At 28.8% G+C, this 26,391-nt stretch overlaps 1 protein-coding gene across 1 annotated transcript in view; it reads left to right on the top strand.

Moving 5' to 3' along the window:
- LOC105365154 (uncharacterized) overlaps window positions 1-22,224 on the top strand; it is a 46,198-nt gene extending 23,974 nt beyond the window's left edge. Inside the window, 3 exon segments of the mRNA XM_011503249.1 lie at window positions 16,203-17,244; window positions 17,304-17,484; window positions 21,974-22,224. Of these exon segments, the coding sequence (XP_011501551.1) occupies window positions 16,203-17,244; window positions 17,304-17,484; window positions 21,974-22,180 (1,430 nt within the window). The 3' untranslated portion in view covers window positions 22,181-22,224.
- Window positions 22,225-26,391: the final 4,167 nt, after the last annotated feature.

Raw genomic sequence — 26,391 nt, 5'->3', positions numbered from 1 at the left:
AGACTGTACGTGGATTCTAAAGACTCAATTATTCCATACTCTTTTTTTCATCATTTCTCTCCATTAATCAATTTTTGCTAATTCGACCATTAATGTTTATTAATATTATAACGATATAAGCCATTATTCTATATTTGATAACGTACCTTTCCTTTTTCTACGGCGAATATGCATCATAGAATTAAAAAATATCTGTCTTTTAAGTCCAACAGACATTTTGTTTTGTATATCTTTATGGTGTATATAAGAAGATAAATAGTAAAGTACATTTAAGCGAAGTGAATCTCAAGAAGGATAAATAATACTGCAATGAAGAATATTATTGATTTTATAATTTATGATATGGAAAAGTCATATTTAAAAAAGTAATTATATATTATATAATACTAGATTAATTTATATTTTAGGACGCTGATAGATATTGCTTTAATACTTCAACATTGCATTTAGCGGATTAAAAATGTTTCGAGCATTGTGAATTGGTATGATACTATTTTCAAATAATTTAATTAATTCACATATATAATCATTCGGTGTAAGAAATATGATGCCGACGATTTCTAATCTTCATTTCCAGTGTTAAATATTTCAATTGAATTTTGATCATTAACTGCTGTTGATTTAATAGAAATACAAAAAATAATAATAGTCTTTAGATCACATACATACACACACACGCGCGCGCGCGCACGAATGCAGCCAGACAGATATATATATATATATATATATATATTTATTTATTTGATGACACCGATTTTACAATTAATATACTAAAAATAATTTATTTAAAAATATACTTTTGTTTGCCTTTAATTAAGTTATAGAAAATATAGAAATTGACGCTCATAGTATAATATATTAGGTAAGATATAGGATTCATTTTACGAAGAGTATATTTATACTGAAAATTATTTGGACTCCCTGAATGAATTAGACTAGTGGAAAACTTTATCTTCAACTTACAATTCTATTATAAGGATAATATATTTAAGAATTTGTCACATATTTAAATAAAGATTTTTATTAATGAAACATATTACTTTCAAATTAATATTATTTCTAATTATTATTATTATTATTGTTGTCGTTGTTGTTATTGTTATTAATCTGATTATTATTGTAAGAGTAAATGTTAAATACTGTTTAAAAATTTTGAAATTTACGTAGTGTAGTTTTTTGGTAAATCTCATCTAATTTTATACAAATATTCTTGTATGAACTTTTACAATGATACTAATTAATAAGTTTCTTTATTATTTTTTCAAATATTTTAATATATACAAGGTGTAGTAAGTGGTGCACTTTACAGTGAATATGTTATAACAGTTATAACAGTATTTATTTGATGCAGAAAATACTTGCATTAATATTAACGGAAATTGTTAAACGTAATTCAAGAAAATGTACCAATGTTTTTTATTAATATATTTTTTCAATCGTTTGTCTATATATTATTTAATATTTGCATAATCAGCTAAAATTAAATAATTTAAATGTAATCCCATTTAATTACTTTTATACGCTTGACAGTAATTTATTTAATGCATAAATGTTTTAGCTCTGTCATAATTATGACTCTAAAGTCAGCATTTGATATTCGAATATTTCGTCATTAGAAGTTTATGCAATTTTACTATAATTACGCCTAATTACTTTTACGAACTCTGTTGTCCTTCATTGCACCAACACAAATGTATGTAATTCCGTTAAGGTACTCGTGTAAATGGGTACGTAGCTCACATAGAATACAGTAGTTCTCTACCTCAATACTATTTAATTTCACGTATATCGTTTTAATGGAATTATCTATTCATCCAAATTATTGAAATTGAGAGGATTTTACGAATTCATTAATTGTTTTTAGTAGAATGGAATGAATTTTTTTTCTAATATTTATTAATGCGTATTTCGACATTTCATTTATATTTTCATAGTATGCTTATTCGTAGAAATGAGGTGATAAGAAATGATCGATATTTCTCTCAAAGATAATTATTTAGAAAAAATGACAACTCGCTTTTAAGCTAGAGTAATTAATTTTTTATGTCCTGAATAATTGTTTTTTTTCTGCTTTGTAATAGCTCGAGAAATAAAAAATAATAAATCTTCGATATTTTTTAGTATTACACATATATTTTCTTTTTAATCGTTAAAAAAAAACTTTATATTTTATTGGTATATTTAATAGATTAAATTTTTCTTTACGTTCAAACTTTAAATTCCTTTATGATTATTTTAAAGATTTTAATTGATTTACAAACTTGTGTTTAAAGAATTTTCTACATTTATGATATTCATCTGTTGTGCTTTATATTATCTGCTTTGTCATTTCTATTATCGCTTTTACCAAAAATATCAAATTTTATGTATTTATGATCTTATTTGAAGTAATTGCTAAACTGCAGTAAAGAGGCTAATATCGTGTCATTATTTGGGAGTATAATGTGCGCACACATTTTAATAAAGTAATTCCTTTTTATTTAAAGAAAATGAGTTTAATTACTTGAATAGTTAGATTTGACATTTAAAAAAATATTAACAAAGAATTATCGTTTATTTGATCTACAAAATTGTATGATTATTAACCCATAAATTCATAATTATATAATTTTTTTCATGTAAGAAACATTGTTTCGACTATTCGTCATTATAGTCAATAAATATTTGTTCTTTAATCGAATTGAAATAGAATAAAACATAACAATTATGTGGAATAAATTATATTTTATAACGTCGTCTGAAATCAAATTATTTTCTAATTAATTATATGTAATAAAGCATTCTAAATACAGAAGAATAATTGCAAATATTTTATTCATTATCACATTGTCTGCAGTATAATATCTAATTAATTTTCACGCTAAGTAAATTACTTTTTAAAATCTGTGCAATAATATTTTTATTTTTAAACTTATGAACAAATTTAGTCTATATTAATGTGAAAAATTGTTTTATATGGAACCGCGAAACGTGAAACTATGTGCGCATATATAGGAATATACATATTTTTAATTGAAAGACAACGGTTTCGATGAGAAGTATGATTTTGCAACTTTGTAGATGATAATTAAACAATAATTTCTAATTGTCAATTTCACTATTATTAATTTAGTTTTTAATATTAGAAAGAAAAATTCATTTAAGGCCTTCTTCAACAAGAGAGTAAGTTGATTTTGCGCTGAGGCGCTTCTTCATTTAATGTCTTATTTGGCGTGTTAGATAAATTGTTATCCTCATGTACTGAAAACCGAGGAGAAGTATTATTTTATTTTAAGTTGGATATAGTAGCAAGTTTTTGAAGATAAAGAAAAAGTCTCTTGTTCGTTGAATGGGGAAGTACAATATCTATGAGATATTTTTTTGTTGAATATCGTCTTAATTAAAACTGAGTGATAAATATCTAATTTATAAATGAGAGGAAATTGAGAAATACTGCAAATTATTAACGTAAATATAATCTTCAAAGAAAATCAGTAACTATTATATTAATCTAATTTTCTATATCCAGTGTAAAATATTTTACAATCAAATTATCATTAAGAATATTCATTTAATATGAAATTTATTAATGTTAGCTATGTAATCTCTTTACTTAATTTGACGTATTTTAGTTCATATGTACATCTTATAAAAATTATTTTTTAAAATAGGAAGTGCACAGGAAAATATGACCATGATTAATAATTTATTTAAATTATAGTAAAAATTTACTTTGAATATTCCTCTTGTAATTGAGCATCGATTGGTTTTTGAATAAAAAGAATATTATGGTAGACATTAAGCATACAGATAATATCACGAATAGTTTATATTAATAGAAATTTTATAATTTTATTATCCATATAGCAGTGTATCACACGTATAGACGCGTGTCAATTTAATTTGGTAAGTATTTTATAGATGAATGTTTGTACAAAATGTTGACATTATATTTTGTAATCTGCCAAGTGTATTAACGCGCGATTATTATCATTATTATTTTAAACCTTAAATTGAAACGATCAGTTTTTGTATTGTTTATTTTATAAGCAAATTACCCAATAATAACTTCACTTATAAATATCCTGTGGACACATCAAGATCGAATTTAATTAGTCTAATTTACATTATTTTAATGATATTTTTTTAGTGAAATATATTCTATTGGCGAATAATAATTTTTTTCTTAATAATTGCGAATATTTTAAGAGAATGCCAAGAACGAGTTATCCGTAGTAAGCCGTAATTGCAAATAATCAAATAAAACGTCCGAGTGAAATCAATTTGTTAAAAATTACATTCTCGCTTATTTTCATTCTTATTTAGTTTGCCGCTAGAAAATGCGTACGACGGCTGAAGTTTGATCGGTGAATGAAACGTTAGAAAATAGTTGAGTCGAGGAATGCGTTGAAAAAACGAAAATTAACATGGCCAATTACGTGAGCGCGAGGGTATAGGCAACGAGCAGTGAAGGTCGGATTGCGGGCGGAGACGGAAAGTAGAAAAAGTGAAAAAGAGCGAAACGAGTCGGCAAACCTGGCTAACGAGAGGTAAACGTGATTAGGTATTCCTCGGTACTCTTGCGCCAGCTCAAGTGTGTATATGTCATTTGCAACCACACGAATTGCTTTGACGTTGTGGAAAAGTGTACTATTCCTTCACTCTCCTTCGCTACGTACTTTTTTCCATTTCTCGCAATGCAACAAAATCGAGTTTCGCGGCGCTAGTTTTTGTTTTTTGCTTGATTCCCGCCCTCTATTTTGCATTTGCACTTTACTCTTTGTTGCGTTCGCGCTCGACCGAACTCTTCGATGTTCCATCACAGAATGCCCTGCGTAAAAGGAAGGTAAAGCTCGATAAAAAGGAAAAAAATCGAGTTCTTTTAAAAGGCGTTTCGATTTGCAAGGGCGTCCGAAAGCGAGCTATTAAAAAGAGAAGGACGATGAGATACAAGGAAAGAGAGCGGAATATAAAACCGGGGGAAAAAATAAATAAATAGAGCGATAGCTGGGCGCGGATAAGGTAAGAAAAGGTCGTATTTGATAGTGGGGTAGGATCGAGAGACTGGAGGGAGTAGAGGAAATAGGCGGAGAAAGGAGACTTTTAAAGAATTTCCAATTCGTGGAGCTTTCAGAGGAAAAGTCTGCTCTCTAAGGGCGATGCAGATGCGCACACAAGACAGGAAGGGAGAGTTCGATGGTTCATCGACGTGTGTACTATCATCGCGGTGTTGGTTCCCTAAAAAAAAAAAGTAGAAAAGAACAGTTGTGCAATGAGTTAGTGTGAGGGAGTCTCGGACCAGCTCGTAATGAATAGTACTTAGTTTATTTTGCGGTTTACTACTGAGTTGCGGGTCGCCGAGTGGTCGCATAGAGACGAGAGTCGATGCCTTCGGCTACGAAATGCCGAAGGAGTTTGAAAAGAAACTGAAAGAGGGACTTCATACGGATTTCCGTCCTCTCACTCTATCGCTTCGCAGTTTTACCCATTGGATTTTTTCATCCATCCATCGTATTTCAATAGATTTCATGGTGAAACACTCGTATCTCGAGTAATTTCAATTCACGCTCTATAATGTCAAAATTTGTATCCCATTACTTGCCGACCTGTTTCATTTACTTGCTTTTCGTGAATTTTGTTTTGGCCATCGTTTTCATCACTATGGATCTTATCCAACGTTCGGGCATTAATGTCCAATGTACGGCAACTCAGCTTTACTATTTTTATTCTTCCAACTTAGGATTTAAGTATACTAGCGTGTAGCTGAGTGTATCCTAAAACTGCTGAATAATCTATTGAGAGAATGCTCGCTACAATAATAAATTGAACTCGGGAAAAAACCATCGAGAGTGAAATGTTAAATAAGTCTGAGCCCATTAGTCTGTGCGAATATTACTCTTGCTCATCTAGCTTTTTTTTTCTTCAATAAACCGATATAAAGACGAACGGGATTGTCGTTGATAAAGATATTTTTATTTATATTCCTCGCAATTATGAAATTTCAGCACCTATAGTTGGACGAATTCTCACAGTGTGACGTAATACTTGTAAAAACTTAATTGGGCATTAGTTGTATTTCTTGATTGAAGAGCCGATAGAATATTATCTACGTTGGCATCCTATTATGATTCCACTTATAAGAATCTTGCTTTCTTATATTTTTTAAAATGCTCTTAGCTCTGGCTCTTTTTACCTTTACCAATTTCATCCAATGCGCAGTGCACCTGTTTCATTTTACTATTTTTGTTGCACTCATTTTTCGATGCGCATTTTCTTAAATGTTTTTGTTCTATTTTATGCTATTACATTGTTCATTTGTTCACTGTCGTACTGGTTGTAACTGCTTGGCAACTAGTTGCTTTCCTACTAGATTTTTCTAAAAAAAATTCCTATTTACTTTGTTTTATTTCAAGATTTTTAGTCTTAACCATTTATTAGTCAGTTTTGCATTTATATCAATTTTAATTCATTATTGAATATTGCAATTTATATTTACTATAATATTTAGTATAAAATAGATGGATATATGTTAGTAAATCAATAGCATTAAAGATTATTATTATTTTTAATTAGTATCAGTCACGGTACGAATCCATCACTTATTCTCGTGAAAATTCAATTGACAGCGCCACTCAAATTATAATTAAAAATTCATAAACAATAAGTTAACTAATTCTACATTATTGTAAAATCAAGAGAAGATTAATTATAAATTCAACTTTACAATCGATAATGAAAAAATGTAAGAAACCCCTGCTATCTTAACACAGACCTTTTACTTTAATAAAGAATTTTGCACTTTTTAGTCAGATAAATTTTGCGATTGTTATGTTAAGAACTTATTCGTCATGAAAATTCTGTTATTATAATAGTTAATGCTAGAGACTAAACTATCATCGGAACATTCTATTTTACATAAATTGAGAAATACAAAAATCAATGTAACAATAATAGGGTATCGTTTTAAGAACATTCGATATAAAAAATTACATTGATTACTATTACGCGAGCCCATCTTACACGTTGCGTTTCGTAATCTTTTTTTTTTTCAATACGTTACCTAGGCCAAATGATTGTTCGTTTAAAGTAAATATTATGGGAAGAAGTTAAACAGACTATACATACGCTACATTCATACAAAAGTATATTAAGATACCATAAGTGACTCAAAATTTTATTTATTTTCCCATATTCTATCCAATTACTTTTACGCTTTTCCTATCGAAATAGTGGACATAATAAATTTAGCCTATGTAACAGAGCAAAGACGAGCCCTGTAACTGGAAACTCGCTGTAGCGCAGGATGACGTAAGCCAATTCCCCCCCCCCCTATGTATATGTAGCTCCTTGCTTCGTCAGAGTCTATATTTCCTTGTCATTTCATGATCACGTATTCATTAAAATATTTTGCAAACCTATAAAACCGCCTTAGAATCTTAAAATGTATAAAACAAAACAAAATAAAATAACACCACCAAGTATTGAAGTTTAAATAAATATTCTAATAAATGTGTGATACTGTTGGACATCGCAGTCATTAACATCCGCACATGATATTTTTATTTGTAACGAGGGAACATGGGTACATAATTTTTGTTTGCTGCTTTGATTAATTTTGTCTACTAATTTGTCAAAGAAGTATACTATACATAGAGAAACGTATCTTGCAAATCTTGCAAATAAATGCAAATACGTCTCTTATATTTATATCGTAGTCAGCCAAGAAGAAACGCTAAGCTAAATAATTAAAAGGAATGAAAATACGCTTCAAAAGCGAACCTCATTTGAGCCTTGCATACATTTCGTAAACAGACGGTACATCGATGAGAACCATCCACCGAGCTTCTCCTAGTCTCTTTTTCGTCATTTCCGGTTAAAGTAGCACACGCCGCAATCGTTTTTTTTTTTCTGGTCATTCGGCCTCTTTCTCCCGGTTTTTCCTTTGGCCGTATATCTCGCATCGCCATACTTTCTTGGACGCGCTCACGTCGTACTACTCGACATGAACAAACTGTCACCTAGCAATAGCAACTATGTAAAGGCTTTTACTTTTGCTTTTTCTTTTAATCGGACTCTAATTTTGCGCATTTAGAGCTTTGGCCTAGTTGGCGGTTAGACTGCAGATTACAGGTTTTTACCTTTTTTGTTTTTTGAAAGAAGCGGCTGATGTTGGAAAAGCAAGCATAATTTTTACATATCGGATTACATATCGGCTGTCATAAATTTTTAAATTAATTTTAATAAATAAATAAAGTGAAGAATCCCTTAGGCTTGGTGAAATTTCAATTCTCGTTACTAATCGGCATTTAATTTAATCGTTTATTAATTGCGATGCGATTTTTAATTGGACTGCGCCTCTATTTGTTTTTGTTTGAAAGTATGCGCATACGACATAGGAAGGCGAATCGAGAGCAATTTTAATCGCGCAGAAGTGAAAAGTCCGTACGATTTGGTCCGACTGCTACCAGGGAGCTCTCAAATATCGAATATCGACGATAAACTGATGCGAAGATGGAACGAGATATCGACAGAAAAATCGCTGCTTTCAATACTGGAAACAAAAGAATTAGTTTATTCTATTCTCATCGGTCTCTTACGGCAAAAATCACATTCTCTCAATAACTATATTTTATAACTATATTATTATTCAATCGATTGGCTATTGAAGATTCTTAAGATAACGAAGTTTAATTAGCTCAGTAGTATGCTACAATTTGCAATTAAAAGAATTCGTTGGCAACGAATTGCATAATTCGAGAAGCAAGCGAACATTAAATCTAAATATTGTTTCTATCATATTTAACATAAATTACCTTACTCTCTAATAATTCGTGCTCAATCTACATATTATAAATATTATAATCATTATTTATTGAACTTAAATGTATGAGAAAAAATAATAATTATAAGTAAATGTTTCTCGGTAAATTAATGGTAAGTTGACTATTTATAAAGTACTTTCATCTTTCAGATAATTTTTTTTTAAGCCACTCAAAGTAGCGATAAATAATAAATATACCTTATTATAAATAGGGCTTATCCCTTTTGTATTTAAATCGAATAAAACGTACTGGCAATTCAGAACAGACTATCCTTCCAATAGGCTGTACAACTAAAATCGTGGGTACATTGCTAAAAATGCTTATACAACGAGTGAGCACATGTCTTTCATTTTATTCTCGGATCGATATCGACGTATGATTTTCCCTATATAGTACCATAGAAATTACTTTTAACATATAGTATAACAATTTCACTTCGGTTACACCCAACTATCGTAAAAGCACATTGTTATACAAGAGCCGAAGTTCAATATGAGTAGGCGAATATGTAAATTTTCAAAACAGAGAAAGTGCTATTGAACATTGAAGAGATAGCATTAGGTAAATGTAATCGGTACTTGGGTGGTAAATAAGTTTACATATCATTAGATTAATTTAAAAACTTCTTTATCGTAAGAGTTAGTTTTAATTAACAAAATAAAAATATCGCTATGCAAGCTTCGCAAAAAAAATATCGCTCTATAATTATTGGAAATTATACGGAATTTATATCAAGACATATGAATAAATATTTACTGGAACCTATAACTCTAATTAACGCGTTGTCGTCAATATCACCTACCCTATTTTGTTATCTAATTGAAAATAAAACTCTCTTCTACAAATAAACTATTTATGGAATTTATCAGGTATTTTTTGCGGGTCAGGAGCTTTCGAGTCAAATCGCAGTTATACATTACACTTTATGCACCTAAATATATATATATATATAAGCAAATCATAATGTTGCACGTCTCTCTCCTAGTGCTTGCAATGATATTTTATAAAATAATTTTTTTTCCATACTTTACAATTTATTGACAAACCGTATAATTAAATTGTAAAAAATTTCTTTTATTATTTAAATACTATAGTTTCCATTTTTCAATGTATATTTCTTAGTTAAAAAAAAAACTTAAGTTTAAAACTTGTTAATAAATAAGCAAAAAACATTTTTCTATTTATATTAAAAAAGACAAATTTTTAATGCATATTGAGGGTAAAAAAAACATAAATATTAAATATTAATCTGAATCTTTAAACAATTGAAATAAAATGAATTATTAGATTATATTTCGCATAATATTCTAAAAAATATTTATGAATTTTGTTGAATATATGAATATTTATTTACTGTATTATTCAGGATTTATTACAAAACACACTTACAGTGTGACTTTTCAATATATACTTATACATAAGTTTAATAATCAGCCTGTAGATTTGCTGAAATAGATTGATAAGAGGCAAATATATAGAAAATTTACTCCTAAAATGTGCTCTAACTCTATTTAGCAATGTTGCACCTGTACGATTTAATATATTCCATGCAAATTTTGACCCCATTGATTCAACATTCTGAAAGCTAAGCATCTCTGGCAAAATAAAATGATTAATATGTATTAATCTCTATAATAGTGTTCAAATTTGGATTTACATAAAAATTGAGAATAATCTAACTGGGGGCGGAATTTAAAAAAGTAAGTAATATATAAAGCGTTGATTTATTTATTTATAAATAATGGAAAAATTTAAAGAATAATAAATGAGAACATATTGAAAAAATATAGAAATCAAATTAAAAATAAATTGCATAAATAATGGGCAAAATACAACATTTGCATTATTAAAGGTAAAGATTCAAATAAAATATTTATTTTACTTTTTTCTCTCTTATAGATAACATAAATATACAAATAAAATAACCTTAATATTAACGAACAGTAGATTAAAATGAAATATAAAATCTTGGTTTAAATAGCTTAAAATGAAAATAAGCATAAACTAAAAATAAAAATTTCAATTAGAGTTGGAATGATTTTATATATTTTCCTTTAACCTATTATATTTTTACGTTTTATCGTACACTTCAATTGATTAAATTCTAGATCTGATACCTTTTATTTCGTTTTTTCTAAAATTATAAAAAAAATGTTGAAATAGAAATAACTGTCTATAAATATAAGAAATCAAACTTAATTATACTGAGAAAAATTTTTCTTCGATAGAAAAAAAATCATATTTATAAATTGAAATTTGCGTGATAATTATTTGACCTATTATTTGACCTATTAAAAAAAAAACTTAATATATATATATATATATATATATATATATAATAAAATATATATTTTATTATAAAAGGCATATCGATTACCTGAAATCAATTTGATCGAATTTGTCAAATTTGAGAAACCATAAAATTTTTATTAAATATATTAAAAAAAAAAATACAAATTACTCATAATACCTTTAACTGAGCCGCATACATAATATTAAATTTAATTTATACATTCTTCTTACTATTTTTACAAATTTGTATTTGCATACTGCAATATAAATTTTCTCATTCATTTCACATCCCCATACTTATACGTCTTCACGCACACACATCAGAGGGCCATGTAACGCTGTATATTGTAAAAGAAAAGAAGAGTTATATGAACCCATCAGCTGACTTGAAGCTGAGTCATAGCCGACTCGCATCTGACTTCTGTGTGCAACAAACCAGGATAGAACCAGCCAAGCAAAACAGATCGTGGGGGGACAAATTGTTAGAGACGCAGACGTGATTAATTATGCGAGCTCAGCTTGTTATCATCGCGTTATGTGATTTCATGTGCACATAATGCTTGATTGAGTATCCAATGTAGGCTGTTCATAGGCGACTAAAAGCTCATTTATGAAATTGTGTGCATCTGTAGATGTGTCGAGATTCTAGATATGTAAGTCATTTATAAGTATTTTCATGAATGTTTGGTTTCGTGAAAAGCACACATCCATTTAGCGCAATAAATTTTTTTTTTTAATTTTAACATTATTGTTTACTTAACCATTGATATATTGTATTTATTTATCTTATGTTTATATAAAAATTTGTAATTAAAAAATATCTTGCAAATATTATATCTAAATATTATTTACTTTGAGATTTATATTTTTGCAACAATAGTTCTGACAGCGCTTGTTTCTACGAAATTAAGAAAGCCAAAGAAACAATGTAGAAATCGTAATTTAAGTAGAATCATATTTACTAATTTTGCAATTATTATAATTATAATCTGTGAAAATGATTATAAATGAAAAATATTATAATAAAAGAAAAAATTAAATAAAAATTAAATTTATTAAGCTGAAATTCGTATATTCATTACGTAGATGCTTAAGCTGCAAGTCTTAAGTAGAGCTTCATGTTTGAGACTTTTCTACTTTTATGTTACTTGACCTGTTTCCATATTTTCCAGCTTTGTATTTAATTATACGTTTTATTTTTATTTTCAAAACTCATTGAATTTTTCTTATGTATGAAACAAAGTTAAATAGAATAATAATTCTTATTATTAATTACATTGTAAGGATTGCTGTAATAAGCGGTGCATTGATTTTATTTGACATTACCATTGTATTTTAATATTCTTTAATAGGAAATAATTACATAATAAATGCATTAAATCTAATTTATCAAATGAATTAATAATTTCTTATATAATGATATCTAAATAAAATTTGAAATGTTAACTTTATAATTTATAATTAAAATTTTCATACTGCGGTAGTATCATTAATTAAAAGTAAGATTGAAAATTATATTAACGGTTTTTTATTATAAGTTGGATTATTTAATAATATAAATTTTTGTTTTTATTTGTTAATCATTGTTATATTTAAGGGATATTTTATACACTGCCTAACTTATGCGAAGATAAAACTATTTCCCCTAACTCGAAATGAACAATTTTATTTCAGGTAACTGTACTTTCCAACTCGCATTTATATTTAACTATGATTTAAAAATTTTTTTTAAAATGGAATATGATTTGTACACTCGATGGCTTATTGCGCCGTTAATTCTTTCTCCTGCTCTATTTCTCTTTTCAGCGTTATGCATTCGATATCCGTTTTCTATAAAAGTCGGTCAAGGCTTTTGAAGCAATGTATCGTGTAATACATACTTGAAAGAATATATTTTCCTTATTTCTTTCATACTAGTGTACTGGGCACTATCCTCTTTTTTGAAATTGATTTTTATATTCAAATATAAATAAGGTATCGTTAGAAGTAATATATTATTACTGAAAATAATGGAGTCTAAAAGTATAAAATATCATTTATAATACTAGACATGCATAATATTATATTTCAAAATTATTACTTCTCAAATAATTTATTTATATATGTATATATATATATATATACGTGTATGTGTGTGCGTGTGTGCGTGTGTGTGTGTGTGTGTGTGTGTGTGTGTGTGTGTGATTAATTTTACAAATAAAATAAATGTATAGAAATCCAAAAATACTATCTTAATTGACTTTTGTTAAATGTCGTATTTATATTTATGTCTAACTTTGGGAAAACTGTATTATAATTTCAGTCAATGAACTTATCAGTATAATTTAATTTAGTTTCAACTGAAAATATAAGACTACTCAAATACTCAAGAATATTTGTAGTAATAAAATAATAATAATTTACCTTATATTCAGTTTATTTTTAGTTTTCCTTTTCTATTTCTCATTTTGCTTTAAATTGACATATATTTTTAGCATTATTTATGAATATTCTGTCACGTACTATCCATTTTATATGAATTAAAAACAAATATCTAAATATAATACAAATATAAACTAATGTGAATTTGAGTTGGAATTGTCATTTGTTAGTTGGCAAGTTTTCAAAAAGTCAGCAATTTTATACTATTTTATTCACTAACAATAATATTTAACGAATGAGCCATGCCCGCGCGATGATAGATATTACGAGTAGCGTGAGCACAATGCACTCGCCATTATGTTGTTTGATGAGAGCTCTATGGACGGATGTTTCCAATAAACAGATATTTATAAAGAACTAATTTCATATGCCTTCGTTTTATAGCTTCTTTGTTTATGAGCATTGGGATACGTAGAGTAGGATGTATAATGCCTATATACATAAAGTACCACGCATAAGCATGAGAAGCGTTAATCAAGAATTATTTAGTAGTGAAATAATTGGATATTAGTACGTATGGCACTCAGTTTGAGTATGGTTATTTGCTATATTTATGTTCCTTTACGTAAAAACGATGAATAAATTTCATAGAAATAACAGAAGAACGTTACTATAAAAAAACTTCTAACTTTATAAATAAATACTCAGCTGAAAGGATATCGAAAGTCGTGTTTTTTTTTTTTTTTTTTAACTGCTTTGGTTACTTAAATATTATTTTCAACAGAGTTTATTTACGGATGATTAGTTGGAATAAAAATGTGAAGTTGTTATAAATCTTGAATTGAATATCCTAACAAATGCACATATATATTTATATACCTATAGAGTTAACTTTCGTACTTTGTATAATTAAATTTAATTAATGTCTCTATTGTATCAATAGAACAACAAGATATGTATAATTTACATAGTATTCACGCTTATCTAAGCCTTACTTAAATTATTAAATAATATTAGAAAGTACGTGCTCTGCACCTTTTTGATTTTTAAAAATACTGTGAAATTTATCATTTATATGTTATTTTACTTGTCAAACGTATATTTATTTTACAAAATACGTTCGTAAAGCTCTAGTTTTATATTTATTAAGAAAACTATGAAGTTGATGAAATAAAAGTCAACACGGAGTAAAAAAATAATCTATAATTTAAAAAAAATAACGGAATAAGATTTATTCATAAAGCGCTCTTTCTTTTATAGAAATAATTGAAAAATAGAGTTTAAAAATCAAAAATCTAGTTTTACTGGTCATACTAGGAATTTCCTTATACTTTTTAAAATAACAGAAATTATTTTTGTAAAAGCAATATAGAAAAAACTTGTATTTAAAGTTTTACTATATTAATAAAAGAACTAACTATATCGTGAATAAAAAATATAAACAAACATTCAGAACTTGTTACAAAACAAAAATGTGACTATCGATGTAAATATGTTTTAACGTCACATGATGTACGAGAATTAAAAAGTTAACTTATGATAAATTAAAGTTTAAATGTGTTTTCCGATACAGACGGATGTATTTGTTCCCAGTTCTTCGACAGTCCGAATATACGTATTAATAAATCCACGCACTTATAGAATTACAATAAAATTATCAGAAGCGATGTATTTCGTTAGTGTTTGAATTATAAAAATATATTTACGTCACGTAATCTTGTAAAGTTCTTTTACGCTGCAAAACTTTTTATGTGACAAAAGGGAAGTGGAAAGCAACGTAAAAAGAAGTAATAATAATGAAATAAAGAAGTGAAGGAGGCGCTTAGCATTACCCTCTGTGTGTATGTGTTTAAGATTTCTTAGTCGTTTCTTCTGTTGAAAAGGGTTGCGGTGGTGTGCCGAGGGTAACTGTGACGAAGAAAGTTTTCTTTAGGAAAAAAAGGTGAACTGCAGGTTCGTGCAGTAGCTGGCCAAGTCACCGAGACTGGCACGCTGTCGTGACGTTTTATGTCGCGTTAATTACCTTGTCGGCGAGTTTCTTGTACATCGTTGGTCCTTACGAAGGGGAGCAAAAATTGCAAACGAGCTCGAAACTTCTCATGTTCAAATAGCTATTCACGATGGACTCGCAAGCCGTAAGGATCGTAGAACTTACCTGATGTAATTTACAGCCACTTCGTGCTTTCTCTGTCTATACGTCTCTACCCCTCTTTCTCTATCACTCTTTCGAATTTTCTCTCACTTTTTCCTTATTCCAAACGTTTTTACTTAAAGTAGAACCATCGTGGCTTTGATTTTTCAGATTCTTCACGAAGCTATTGAATTTTTTCGAAAAACATCGACAAGCAGACATCGTCTTAAATAAGATTATTCGGCTTTGACCTTAATAACACATTTTTTGCGTAACCATATTGGTATAAGAATAAGTAAAGTATTGTTATTTTGTAGTTTAATATCTTTAATTTTCAGATATTAGTGAAGAGTTATTATAGTATAGTTCAAGCAATGTTTGCAAATAAAAGTTAATTGTTAAATCTGTTTTTAATAAATTGACAAAAAATTTTGTCAAACGTCATGTTTATTCCCCTAGAGAAATGCATAAAAATTGTGCAACGTAAATTAAAAAACAATCATAATTATAATAATAAAACGTGACGATTAATAAGAATCGATGTGATTGAAATAGGAAATAGGAATATCTTCTTTTTTTTTTTTTTTATCATGATTTCAACATTATAAATATAATAGAGTTAAGATTCCTAAAATTTTCAATGTTATAGGTAGGATGTCGGCCCTGGAACCTCAGCTTGATCAGTGTCGTTGTCCTTGGATTGTCAAATATGCTTTTGACTTTTCTTCTATTGCAATCAGAGAACTGCAGCCAGTCCTTACGCTTGGCACAATTCGAATCCGACTCTGACAAAATCGTGATGAAAAACACTCCGGTAAACGACTTAAAGGACCTGACAATATCCGACAGTTCGTGTCCCTCGACCGCGCCCTATCAAAGCATTACTCAGGATCAGGTGATCGCCATAGATGATTCGACTTGGTTGAATCTAGATATCCGTTATGGACGATGGGATTCACGTCGTTTGTACCGCATGTTCGACTCAGTTATAACAGGTTCTCGCTTCATCGAGCTCTCCAAATCGACGAAAGTTTGTCTGGCCACTCAGAGTTCTCTTGAGAAGTTGTACTCGCTTGTACAGGTGGTACACCAATGGTTCGGCACGATATCCGTGGCACTATTTGTCGCAGGTGACGAGGAATTCGAAGTTATGCAGAAATATCTTGAATACATGCGTCGCTGCTACGAACCTATTCGCGAGCGAGTAACATTTTCATTCGCAGTGCCCAGAAATCGAGCGCCAAAGTTGCAACCAAGATATTACCCCCTACCAGACTTCCTCGACTGTCAGAAACCGGAAGGCACTCTTAATCAGATGACGAGAACGATATCGAGCGAGCAGACCAATTGGAGAATCCGTAATGTATATCCTCAGAATCACATGCGAAACCTCGCAAGGAAAAACTGTCAAAATGATTATGTTTTTTTAACCGATGTGGATATCGTACCAAGTACAAATTTAAGTCGAGTTCTCGAGGAGTTTCTGCAAACTGACAATTGTGACAAGTGCGCCTTCGTCATTCCGACGTACGAGCTGGACGTGCAAGCGCGATTTCCCCAGAACAAGAGTGAGCTCATTCGATTGGCAAAAAAGGGTCTCGCCAGGCCTTTCCATCAGAAGGTCTTCATTCATAATCAGTTCGCCACGAATTTCACGCGGTAAGTGTACAGCGAGATTTTTCCTGCGGCGAGTGTATATAAAAGTTTGCCTATTAAAGGTGGATGCTGGACGCGACTCCCGGCCATAAAGCTCAGGAGAACTTAAAAACGGGAAAGGCGTACGTGAGCCATGACGTAACCAACTTTGAATTCCTCTACGAGCCTTTCTACGTTGCGCGCGACGTCGTTCCGCCGCATGACGAGCGTTTTATGGGCTATGGTTACACCAGGAATACCCAGGTATCTAGTGTTTGTTGGACGGGCGAATCCTATTGCCATCACCAAGCCCACCTCTAATCCTACACTATTTCTGTAAATCCGTTGCCAACACAGTGGCGTAAGCTCGAACCAAAATGCTTTGCCTAACTCGCTTAACTGCCTGCGAAACGAGTTTCACGGCTTGTCTGCGAACTGCTTCGACCCGTGTCACGTCGCAGCAGCTTCGTACCACCCACCAACCATCTATAACCAGCCCATCCACTTTTCCATCTAGAAATCCGATCGTCTTCCCGTATAAACTTAGTCACGCATTACTTTGCCTCGATTTCCTTAACCTTCCATCGTCTTAGCTTCTCACTATTTTTTAACTTTACACTTCTCGTTTCGTGATACATTCCGAATGTCTTTTACTTTTATTCAGATATTCATCCGATGTATACATTAATTATTATCTCACGTATATGTGGACTGAATTGTTCCTATTCGCTTCTTACGTTAATTTGATTTTTGTGTTGCCCATTAACGAATTTTCTTTCCTCGATTTAAATGCTTATTTAATTTTTATTTTTAATATCTTATTAATGTATGAATATACACCAATTATTTAATGTAACAATCATCACATATGACATATACTATTAAGAAATGTATTATAGATAATAGGATAAAAGAATATTTTTTTACAATACAACAATGATAATAGCAAATGGTAGTTTTCAATTTGTAAACTATATATAACCGCATATAATATAATATATGTGTTCACGACATATTTAATTCGGGCTATAATGATTAGAAATTATAGTCGATTGTCTGCTGGAGAAGCACCTTTTATTTTTACATTATTTTTACATCTCCTTGACTGCTATCTTGATACATTTATTCACTTCTCTTTTATTTTTTCTCCTCCCTTCAACGATTTTCTCATGAAAAGTTTCGCATGTTATTAATTTCCGTTCGGAAGAACTTTACCGTAAGAATTTCAAAGAAATTAAATACTCTTATAATAAAATTAAAAAGGTAATATACCCAGGGCATATAGCATGCCTAGATTTACGGAGGAAATTATGAAACTAATATATTATTTATAGCGAAAAGAAATTTAATTATGATGAAATATTATCAACTGATTGATGTATACAATAATTTGAAATTCATATTCATTATTCATAATATCGATGGTTCTATACAATATTCATATTTTTAAAATGTATTTCAGCACTTCATAAGCTTTTTCTTTTATTATTATTATTATTTAGTTGCTTGTTTTGAATAATTAATTAACATGCAATACCTTTCTAAGGATTTAGTAACGTCCTTTATCAGTTTGTATAAAACTGAGCTAAAACAATAGCTCGATTAGCGGGCGTCGGCTCCGCGCAATTTACGTAGTTTATCCCAATTCTATAATAATCAAGGACAATGTTAAGACGGTGGCTCGTGAAATCGCCAAATATCCTAAAACCTATTTCCGGCATATTTGCTTAATCATTGGAAATCCATTAGATTTGGAAAATTATAGCCATATAATGACTTTATGATCGATGAAATGGAAGCTTAGAAGAATTATCTCAATCGACCCACATGGCTCATAAAAACATAGAAACATCGTGGCGATGAAAGAGAATACGATATTTCCAGTAATTCGGTACATTAGAGCGCACAATGCATAATAACGAGGTATGCACACGTAAGTAATTGAAGGAGGGGCTAATTCTTGTCTATAAAGCAGATCTACGAGGCACAATGCGTAAGAGCATACACAATGGGCGCCTCCTGACGTATTCTCTGCAGCTCCGACAGAATGAATCAAGGCCAAAGGCAGGAGCGACCGTTCAGGCATATTTCAATTTGCGCACTGTTTCGGCAAAACAATCGAATGCGCACGGGCGCCCTTATCCACCCACTCCCTAATATATCTGGCGTCGCGAGTCGTAATGAAGAGGGCGCCCCGGGTGCCGAGCATAAGCCGTGTATTAGCAGACAACGCGGAGCTGAGAAACGCACGACCATTATTGCCTCATTCAGACCTCATAGAAACTGGATGATGTTCTTTGTTCCATCGGTACTTGTACCTTGACGCTTAGACATCTTGTGCATCAGCGTTCATTTGCACGCTTCTATTTAACGTCTTTGATTCTTTCGTACGGCAATGGCAAATCCACGCGATATCTCCCGATTTTATTCTAATAATCAGCTGCATGTAACAACGACAATTTCCCACGCCTTCACAACTACGTACATTCGAAATTTCGTATTATTGCTCCTAACGCTGTAATTATTGTTATTATTATCATTGTTATTGATTTTTATATAATGGCTGGCGGACTTTCAGATAGTCATGAAGAATTTAATTATTTTTTATAAATAGCTTAAATATTAATTTTCTATTTATACGCAAGAAAATTTTTGTTATTTTGTTTTTCAAATACTGCATAATCGAACGAATTATATTTCATGATTTATCATATCTATTTATATTATTACTATTGTATATAGATTTAATTATTTTAAATGTATTTCCTTCTAATTTCTATAATACCATATAATTATTATAAACTATGCGTAGATTTTTGAATTTTGATACATGTTTTTTTATAATGAAAATCATATCAATGATACCTCCTCCATACCAATTAATAAATAATAAATGACAAAAATTGTAATTATACAACATTATGGAAATATTATTTTCTAATGAAAATTTGGCTTACTAATAGTACATCAGATTAGATTTAGATTTATTTCTTAAACGTGTATTTATACATAAATAATTGATTCTGTATACGATATTAACATATCTCGGATTATAATAAATTTGCATTATTAAGATAGAATAAATTGAAATCAAACTTTTAATCGCAAATATACATAATAATTTAAAATATGTTATTTTTTTATTTTTCTATTTCTGTACTACCTTTATTTAATTTAGGATTACTTTTGTAATTTATATTACTCAAATAATACTGGAAACTACATACAACTTTTTAAATTTATCTAACTTTTTTTACCGTCCCTATCCTTAATCTAAATTTTTTTCAAAATTTTGTTCAAATATTCGTACTTTCTACAGCTTTGCATCAATGTCTTTATCTTTTTCAGACAATTATTCCAATTAATTTTATTTATTTTTATTTTATTCACTAATTATTCAAAATATCTGATTTTGTTAAGCAAAAAAAACAAAAAACAAAAAAAAAATTCTATTCAATTCTTATATGATTACAATAGTTTTAATTGCATGTTAGTATTGATTTTGTAGATTATATATTAATTTCATGTATATTACGATTTTTGTTTTATATTTAATAATCATTACATAACGGTAATATTGTCTCATAAATTATTATTAATAAAGCAAATAGATTATGTATTACATTATTATATTATTTTTGGCTTTAGAAAAAGTTCGATTTATTATCTTAAATTATGTGCAATTTATTTCTTAGATTAAATATGATTTTTTTTTAATTTATCATTTGATTCATTCTTTAAAATAACAATACTTCTTTACTTTGAGAAAGTATTTATTGAATTGAATTAATGAAGAATTTGTTGAAGTTAATTAATTTATTTCTTTAAATCTGGTTTAAATTGTTGTCTAATTAATGATATATTAGATTTAATATGTGGGAAGTAATTCTTCGTTGCATGCTTATATATAGTTTTGTTGCGATATGAGTTACAATAATTAAGTAAATAATACTCGTGTACCTCGAAAATAATATGCTCGAAGGCTGCACTCAAGAATTTTTGAAAAGATTAGTTAGACAAAGCAGGAGAATTGCTTAGTTAAATTCTCTATGGTAAAATGTAGTAGTATTGTAGAAAAGATGAATATAGTAGACGAAGAGGTTTGCTATAATGAGAAGAAAAACACGTATTCTACGGACTTCTCCTATGGCATTAATCAAATTTGTTTCAATAGATGTGGATCGGGTTTACTCGGATAGAGCAAAACTTTAATTTGAAAAGCAACATAGCTGCTTCCTTTAGGTTTTATTCGTCTGTTTTTTATGTTGTTCTTTTCTTCGTCGTGCATTTCATCTGATTCGTACACGTACACGCATCCCAAACTTTTCCTAACAAATACCATAATATCCTGAAAATCAAATATAATTTTTCTTCTCCAGCTTTTTGAATTATTAAAAGATACATTAAAAAGATATTGAAGTAGTCGATATATCATACATCAAATATCAAATACTGTGATGCTCAAATAACTCAGGTGATTAATATTGGTCAATGTCCGTATAAAATATACTTATTTATTAAAAGATGAAGAAAAAGGACTTTGAACGCGTCTGATGAGGTATGTATGAATTATTTGAGAACATTATTATACGTAATGGATTGCCACTCTTTACATAATTACTCATTGAATTTAAAAATAAGTTCATTACAATGACAACCACTAAACATTTATAAACATAAAAATCACCACTGTTGCCTCTACTATTAGCATCTTTGAATGAGTACCAAAGATACAAATTCACACTAATTGCAGGTTTACGAGATGTACGTCGCGGGATACAAGTTCAAGGTCCTCTCACCAACGTTTACGGTTCATTGGGGACTTCAGACTCGTAAGAGTCGACCGGCGTGGCGCGAACGACAGAACAGCGTTAACCGCAAACACTTCGACATCTTTAAAAAAGAAGTGTTTGCGCGCTATACGCGAGACCCCCTGAAGATGGTGAAGAACCCAAATTGACATAGGTCTCTAACATTCCAGACGCTTAATTAATGAGTGTGAAATTTACGAAAGACTGTCACTTTATAAAGTGCTCATTGTGAGTTTGTTTGTTTTTCCTGTTTTTTAGTCTTGGTAAAACTGGTTATTGTGCATTAACATTGATGGCTTAAATTAGTTTGGAAATCTATTTAGCGACTACTGGCGATTTCTTTATTTGACAATCAGGAGATAATGTGTACAACTTTAAAATTGACTGCCGTTTTCTATTAATTCTTATAGTGCTCGGATAGCGGAATTTTATTTTTATGCGTTATCATTCTAAAATCTCGTTAATTTACAAAAATAATGAATGATTAATCAGTTTTATGTACAATTATGTAAATATTATCGTATTGTCAATATATTAAGTTAACATTATATTATTTACCGTATCTGAGCACATACTATGCTTGAATTTGTCCGCATACTTTCATATTCAATTGAACTGGTAATGTACAAATGAATAACGCAATTAATTTTCATCTATTTATTGCAATTAAATAAAATAATTGACAATACTCTATAGAATTATAGTCATATTTTCACATTATAATATTGATGTATTTATTTGCGTTATAAATATAAATTAATATATAAAAGAATTTTTTTCTTCGATAATGAACCATTAAATATATAATATAATATATTTTTCACTTTCAGTCTATTACATTAGAATTATGAGTTTTGATGAGAAATTTGTTATAAAAATAAGAAAGCTCCAAAGGCTTTAAAAACAGTTTAAACGTGCCAAGTAATTATCAATTACTATATTTTACACATTATGTAATATTTTTTTGCACAGTTTATAAAATATAATATTTTACAACGAAATAATCATGGCAAGATGGACTGTGTTTGGATTTAAATATATTATTGTTTACGTATTTTTCTAAAAAAAATTTTTTATTTTTAATGTATTCGTCCGTAAGTGATATAAAAATGGTAGATCTCAGGAAAATGTGTGATGAATTAAATCATTAATTAAAAAATGAATGCAATATAAAATATTCCACTCAATAAACATTTTCTTTCGAATATTTACAATGTACAATTTAAAGAAGATGTATATATAAATTTCTTAGTATATTTCACTAAAGAGAGAAATAGAGCTGCATTAACGCCTTAGTAAATTTTTTATAAATCTAAGAGAAGAACATATATACTGTACAGTAAACGCAAATGTCTAAAAATAAAAATGAAAATATCCATAATATAATTGGTGTATTATTATTTTCCTGAAATTACGCAATTATCATAATAAACTAATAATACTTCCTTTTAGTTACGATATTCATATACTTTTTGTTTTTTAATCATACCTTAGATATGTTCGATATTGCATATATATTATATATTTTTCTTATGCTTTCTTTCATAATTAATACAATTTTTTACTAATTAATTGCCTGAATCTTTTCAAAAATCTATAAATCGTATTCATATAAATGAATATAAGCAATATAGAAAAAAACATTCGTGTAACCGTATATAGTTGACGCCCTAATTTAAACGTTAATTAACGTCTTATATACAATATAGTGTAGACAGTACACTGTGAGTGTATTAAATTTCTTTGCCAAAATTTATCAAATAAAGAAATAAATGACTGATATATATATATATATATATATATATATATATATATATATATATATATATACATACATATAATAAATGGGAATAAGTAGAGACAACTCCTTAAAAATCCCCTGGGCATAATAACTGATTATCAGATGGAAATAGAGCAACATAACCGCAAGCAGTTGGTTTTACATTTGCTGACTGTGGTGCAGCTGTCCAATATATTATTGTGTCGTATGTAGCTTCCCACGAGTGCGCCTGCACTTTCTGACCCGACAACTCGTTTCGACTCGGTTTAATTTTCTCCACAACATGCACCTACTGTCTGGACGTTGTTCTGACCCTATCCTGGTCCTATGAATAAAGAAAGTAGAACTTGGAATTGTGTGCATCGGATTGGCCGAGTAAGTGCGAAAAAGCAGAGGAAAAGTACGCGGCGAGTAAGTGTTGGCGCGATATTTAGCTTTGTATTGTTGTTACAAGTAGAAATGATGAGAATGAAAGAGATAAAGAAATATAGATATATATATATATATATATATATATACACATATATACATATATATCCAAATATATACGTATGTATATGTATAGAGCGAGATAGAGAGGTAGGGATAGGAGTCAGAGTTAACTTGTAGATGTAAAAGTAGAAGTTTTGTGCGAAGCATATAGAACATAATAACGTAACGTAAGACACAAACACTATTGCGTATGGCCTCGGTGTCTGACTAAATTATTAGATTCAGCGTTTTGACTCGTCTTTTTCTCTTTCTGATTCCCAGGACTCGTTAAGATTTTTGTTTCGGTTTATTTGTCAACCACAATTTTTTATCTCCCTGCTTCCTCGTTGTTTTACTTTTTTCTTTTTGCTCTATTTCGATACTCGAATACAATTTTTTATTTCTTTTTTATACCATTCCACACAAAGTCAACTTTTCTTTTTTCTCTTTCAAACATATTTTCATCTCAAAGTCACAACTTGTTACTACTTGTTATACCTATCTGATTTTCTACATTAAACGATTTGTTATTATTCAATTTTAATTTCAATTAATATTTTACTTTCTGTAGTATACAGTCAAGTATATCTAAGTCAATACATTATTTCAGATGCGAACAGATCTAATATATATGTACTCTTTATTTCATGAAGTATTTAATAACCGAAAAAAGTATGAAAACTAATTTAAGAATATAAAAGTAAAATAAGCTGACGGTGTATAATTAATATATCTAGATGTTCTAATTTTCAGAAAATTTATGATTTCAATAACTCAATTCATGTTTATGTAAAATTTTTAATTTTAATTTTAATTATAAGGTTATTTATATTTGATGACTAATTCATTATCAATCCATATGTTTCATTAGGGATCATTTTTATTAATATTTATTATGTAATTTTGGCGAATATTAGAAAGTTAAAAATGATAAAATTATCCATAATTTCTTTATTTTGATCTTTACTTAACTAAATGCTTTTCTTTAATTTTCAAACAAATAAAAAATTATATTTCTCGTAAATATTTCCTGTTATGTGAATAATAAACAATAGATTACTCGATACAAAATTTGTATAAAAATTCTTCATTTTATACTTGATTGCTATCTAATCTCATTTAATAATTTGAATAAAATAATTATTTTGTTGTTAATAAAATATATATTCGATTCCAATGAATTTATGTATATATATATATATATATATATATGTGTGTGTGTGTGTGTGTGTGTGTGTGTGTGTGTGTGATTAAGTTGATTTAAATTAATTATATACATTTATTTACGAAATCGTATAAATGATAATTTTGTAGTTGTAAAACATAATATTGATGAAATATTTAGAACTAATTAAAATTTACAGTAGATATAGCAAACTATGCATTATGTTATTATATTATGAATCCTCTTAATGTCTACGTAAATTTAATTTATTTATTCAGATAATTAAGCGACTAATTAGTTTTGCAAAATTAATTTTTGTTTAAAAATTTGAACAAAAACTTCATTCTGTTAAAAGTTAAAATAAATATATTTTTATATATATTTTTTGTGAATAAAATAAATTGATACGATATATTTCAGTAAATGTTTGCAACTCCTCATTCTTCAAATTTATTCAACAATTATAAGATTTAATTAAATAAAAATCCATATTTTTCACGATATTATTTATATGCATAAATAAAAAATCTTCTGATATATGTACTTTGCGTTCTTGAAATTAGTTATCAATTGGTTCATATAATTGAAACTATATTACTATGATAATTTATTTAGTGCTTTTAGCATTCTTTATAGAAATATTATCCGTCTACTTTTTTTATTGATATTGCTAAGCAATTCTTGGCGAAGCTTAGTGTTGCATTCGAATGCAACACTTACTGAATTATCTAGTATTTTCCGAAAAGTAATTAATTAGATTTAAAATCGGCTAAACTGAATCTTAAGATTGCGGTATATAGAAGAAAATACTTCATTTATGTTAATTTATTAGGTCATGAAATGAAATATAAGTAAGAAAATTAAAAGAAAAATCAATATTGTTTATTTAATGACATTATTTATATTTAATTTAATTTATATTTAATATTTGTTTTGTAGATAAA

Source organism: Ceratosolen solmsi, unplaced genomic scaffold, assembly GCF_000503995.2.
Source record: "Ceratosolen solmsi marchali unplaced genomic scaffold, CerSol_1.0 scaffold45, whole genome shotgun sequence".
Classification (NCBI taxonomy): domain Eukaryota; kingdom Metazoa; phylum Arthropoda; class Insecta; order Hymenoptera; family Agaonidae; genus Ceratosolen; species Ceratosolen solmsi.
Note: the sequence above shows the minus strand (reverse complement) of the source record. Positions and strands in the feature narration are given on the sequence as shown.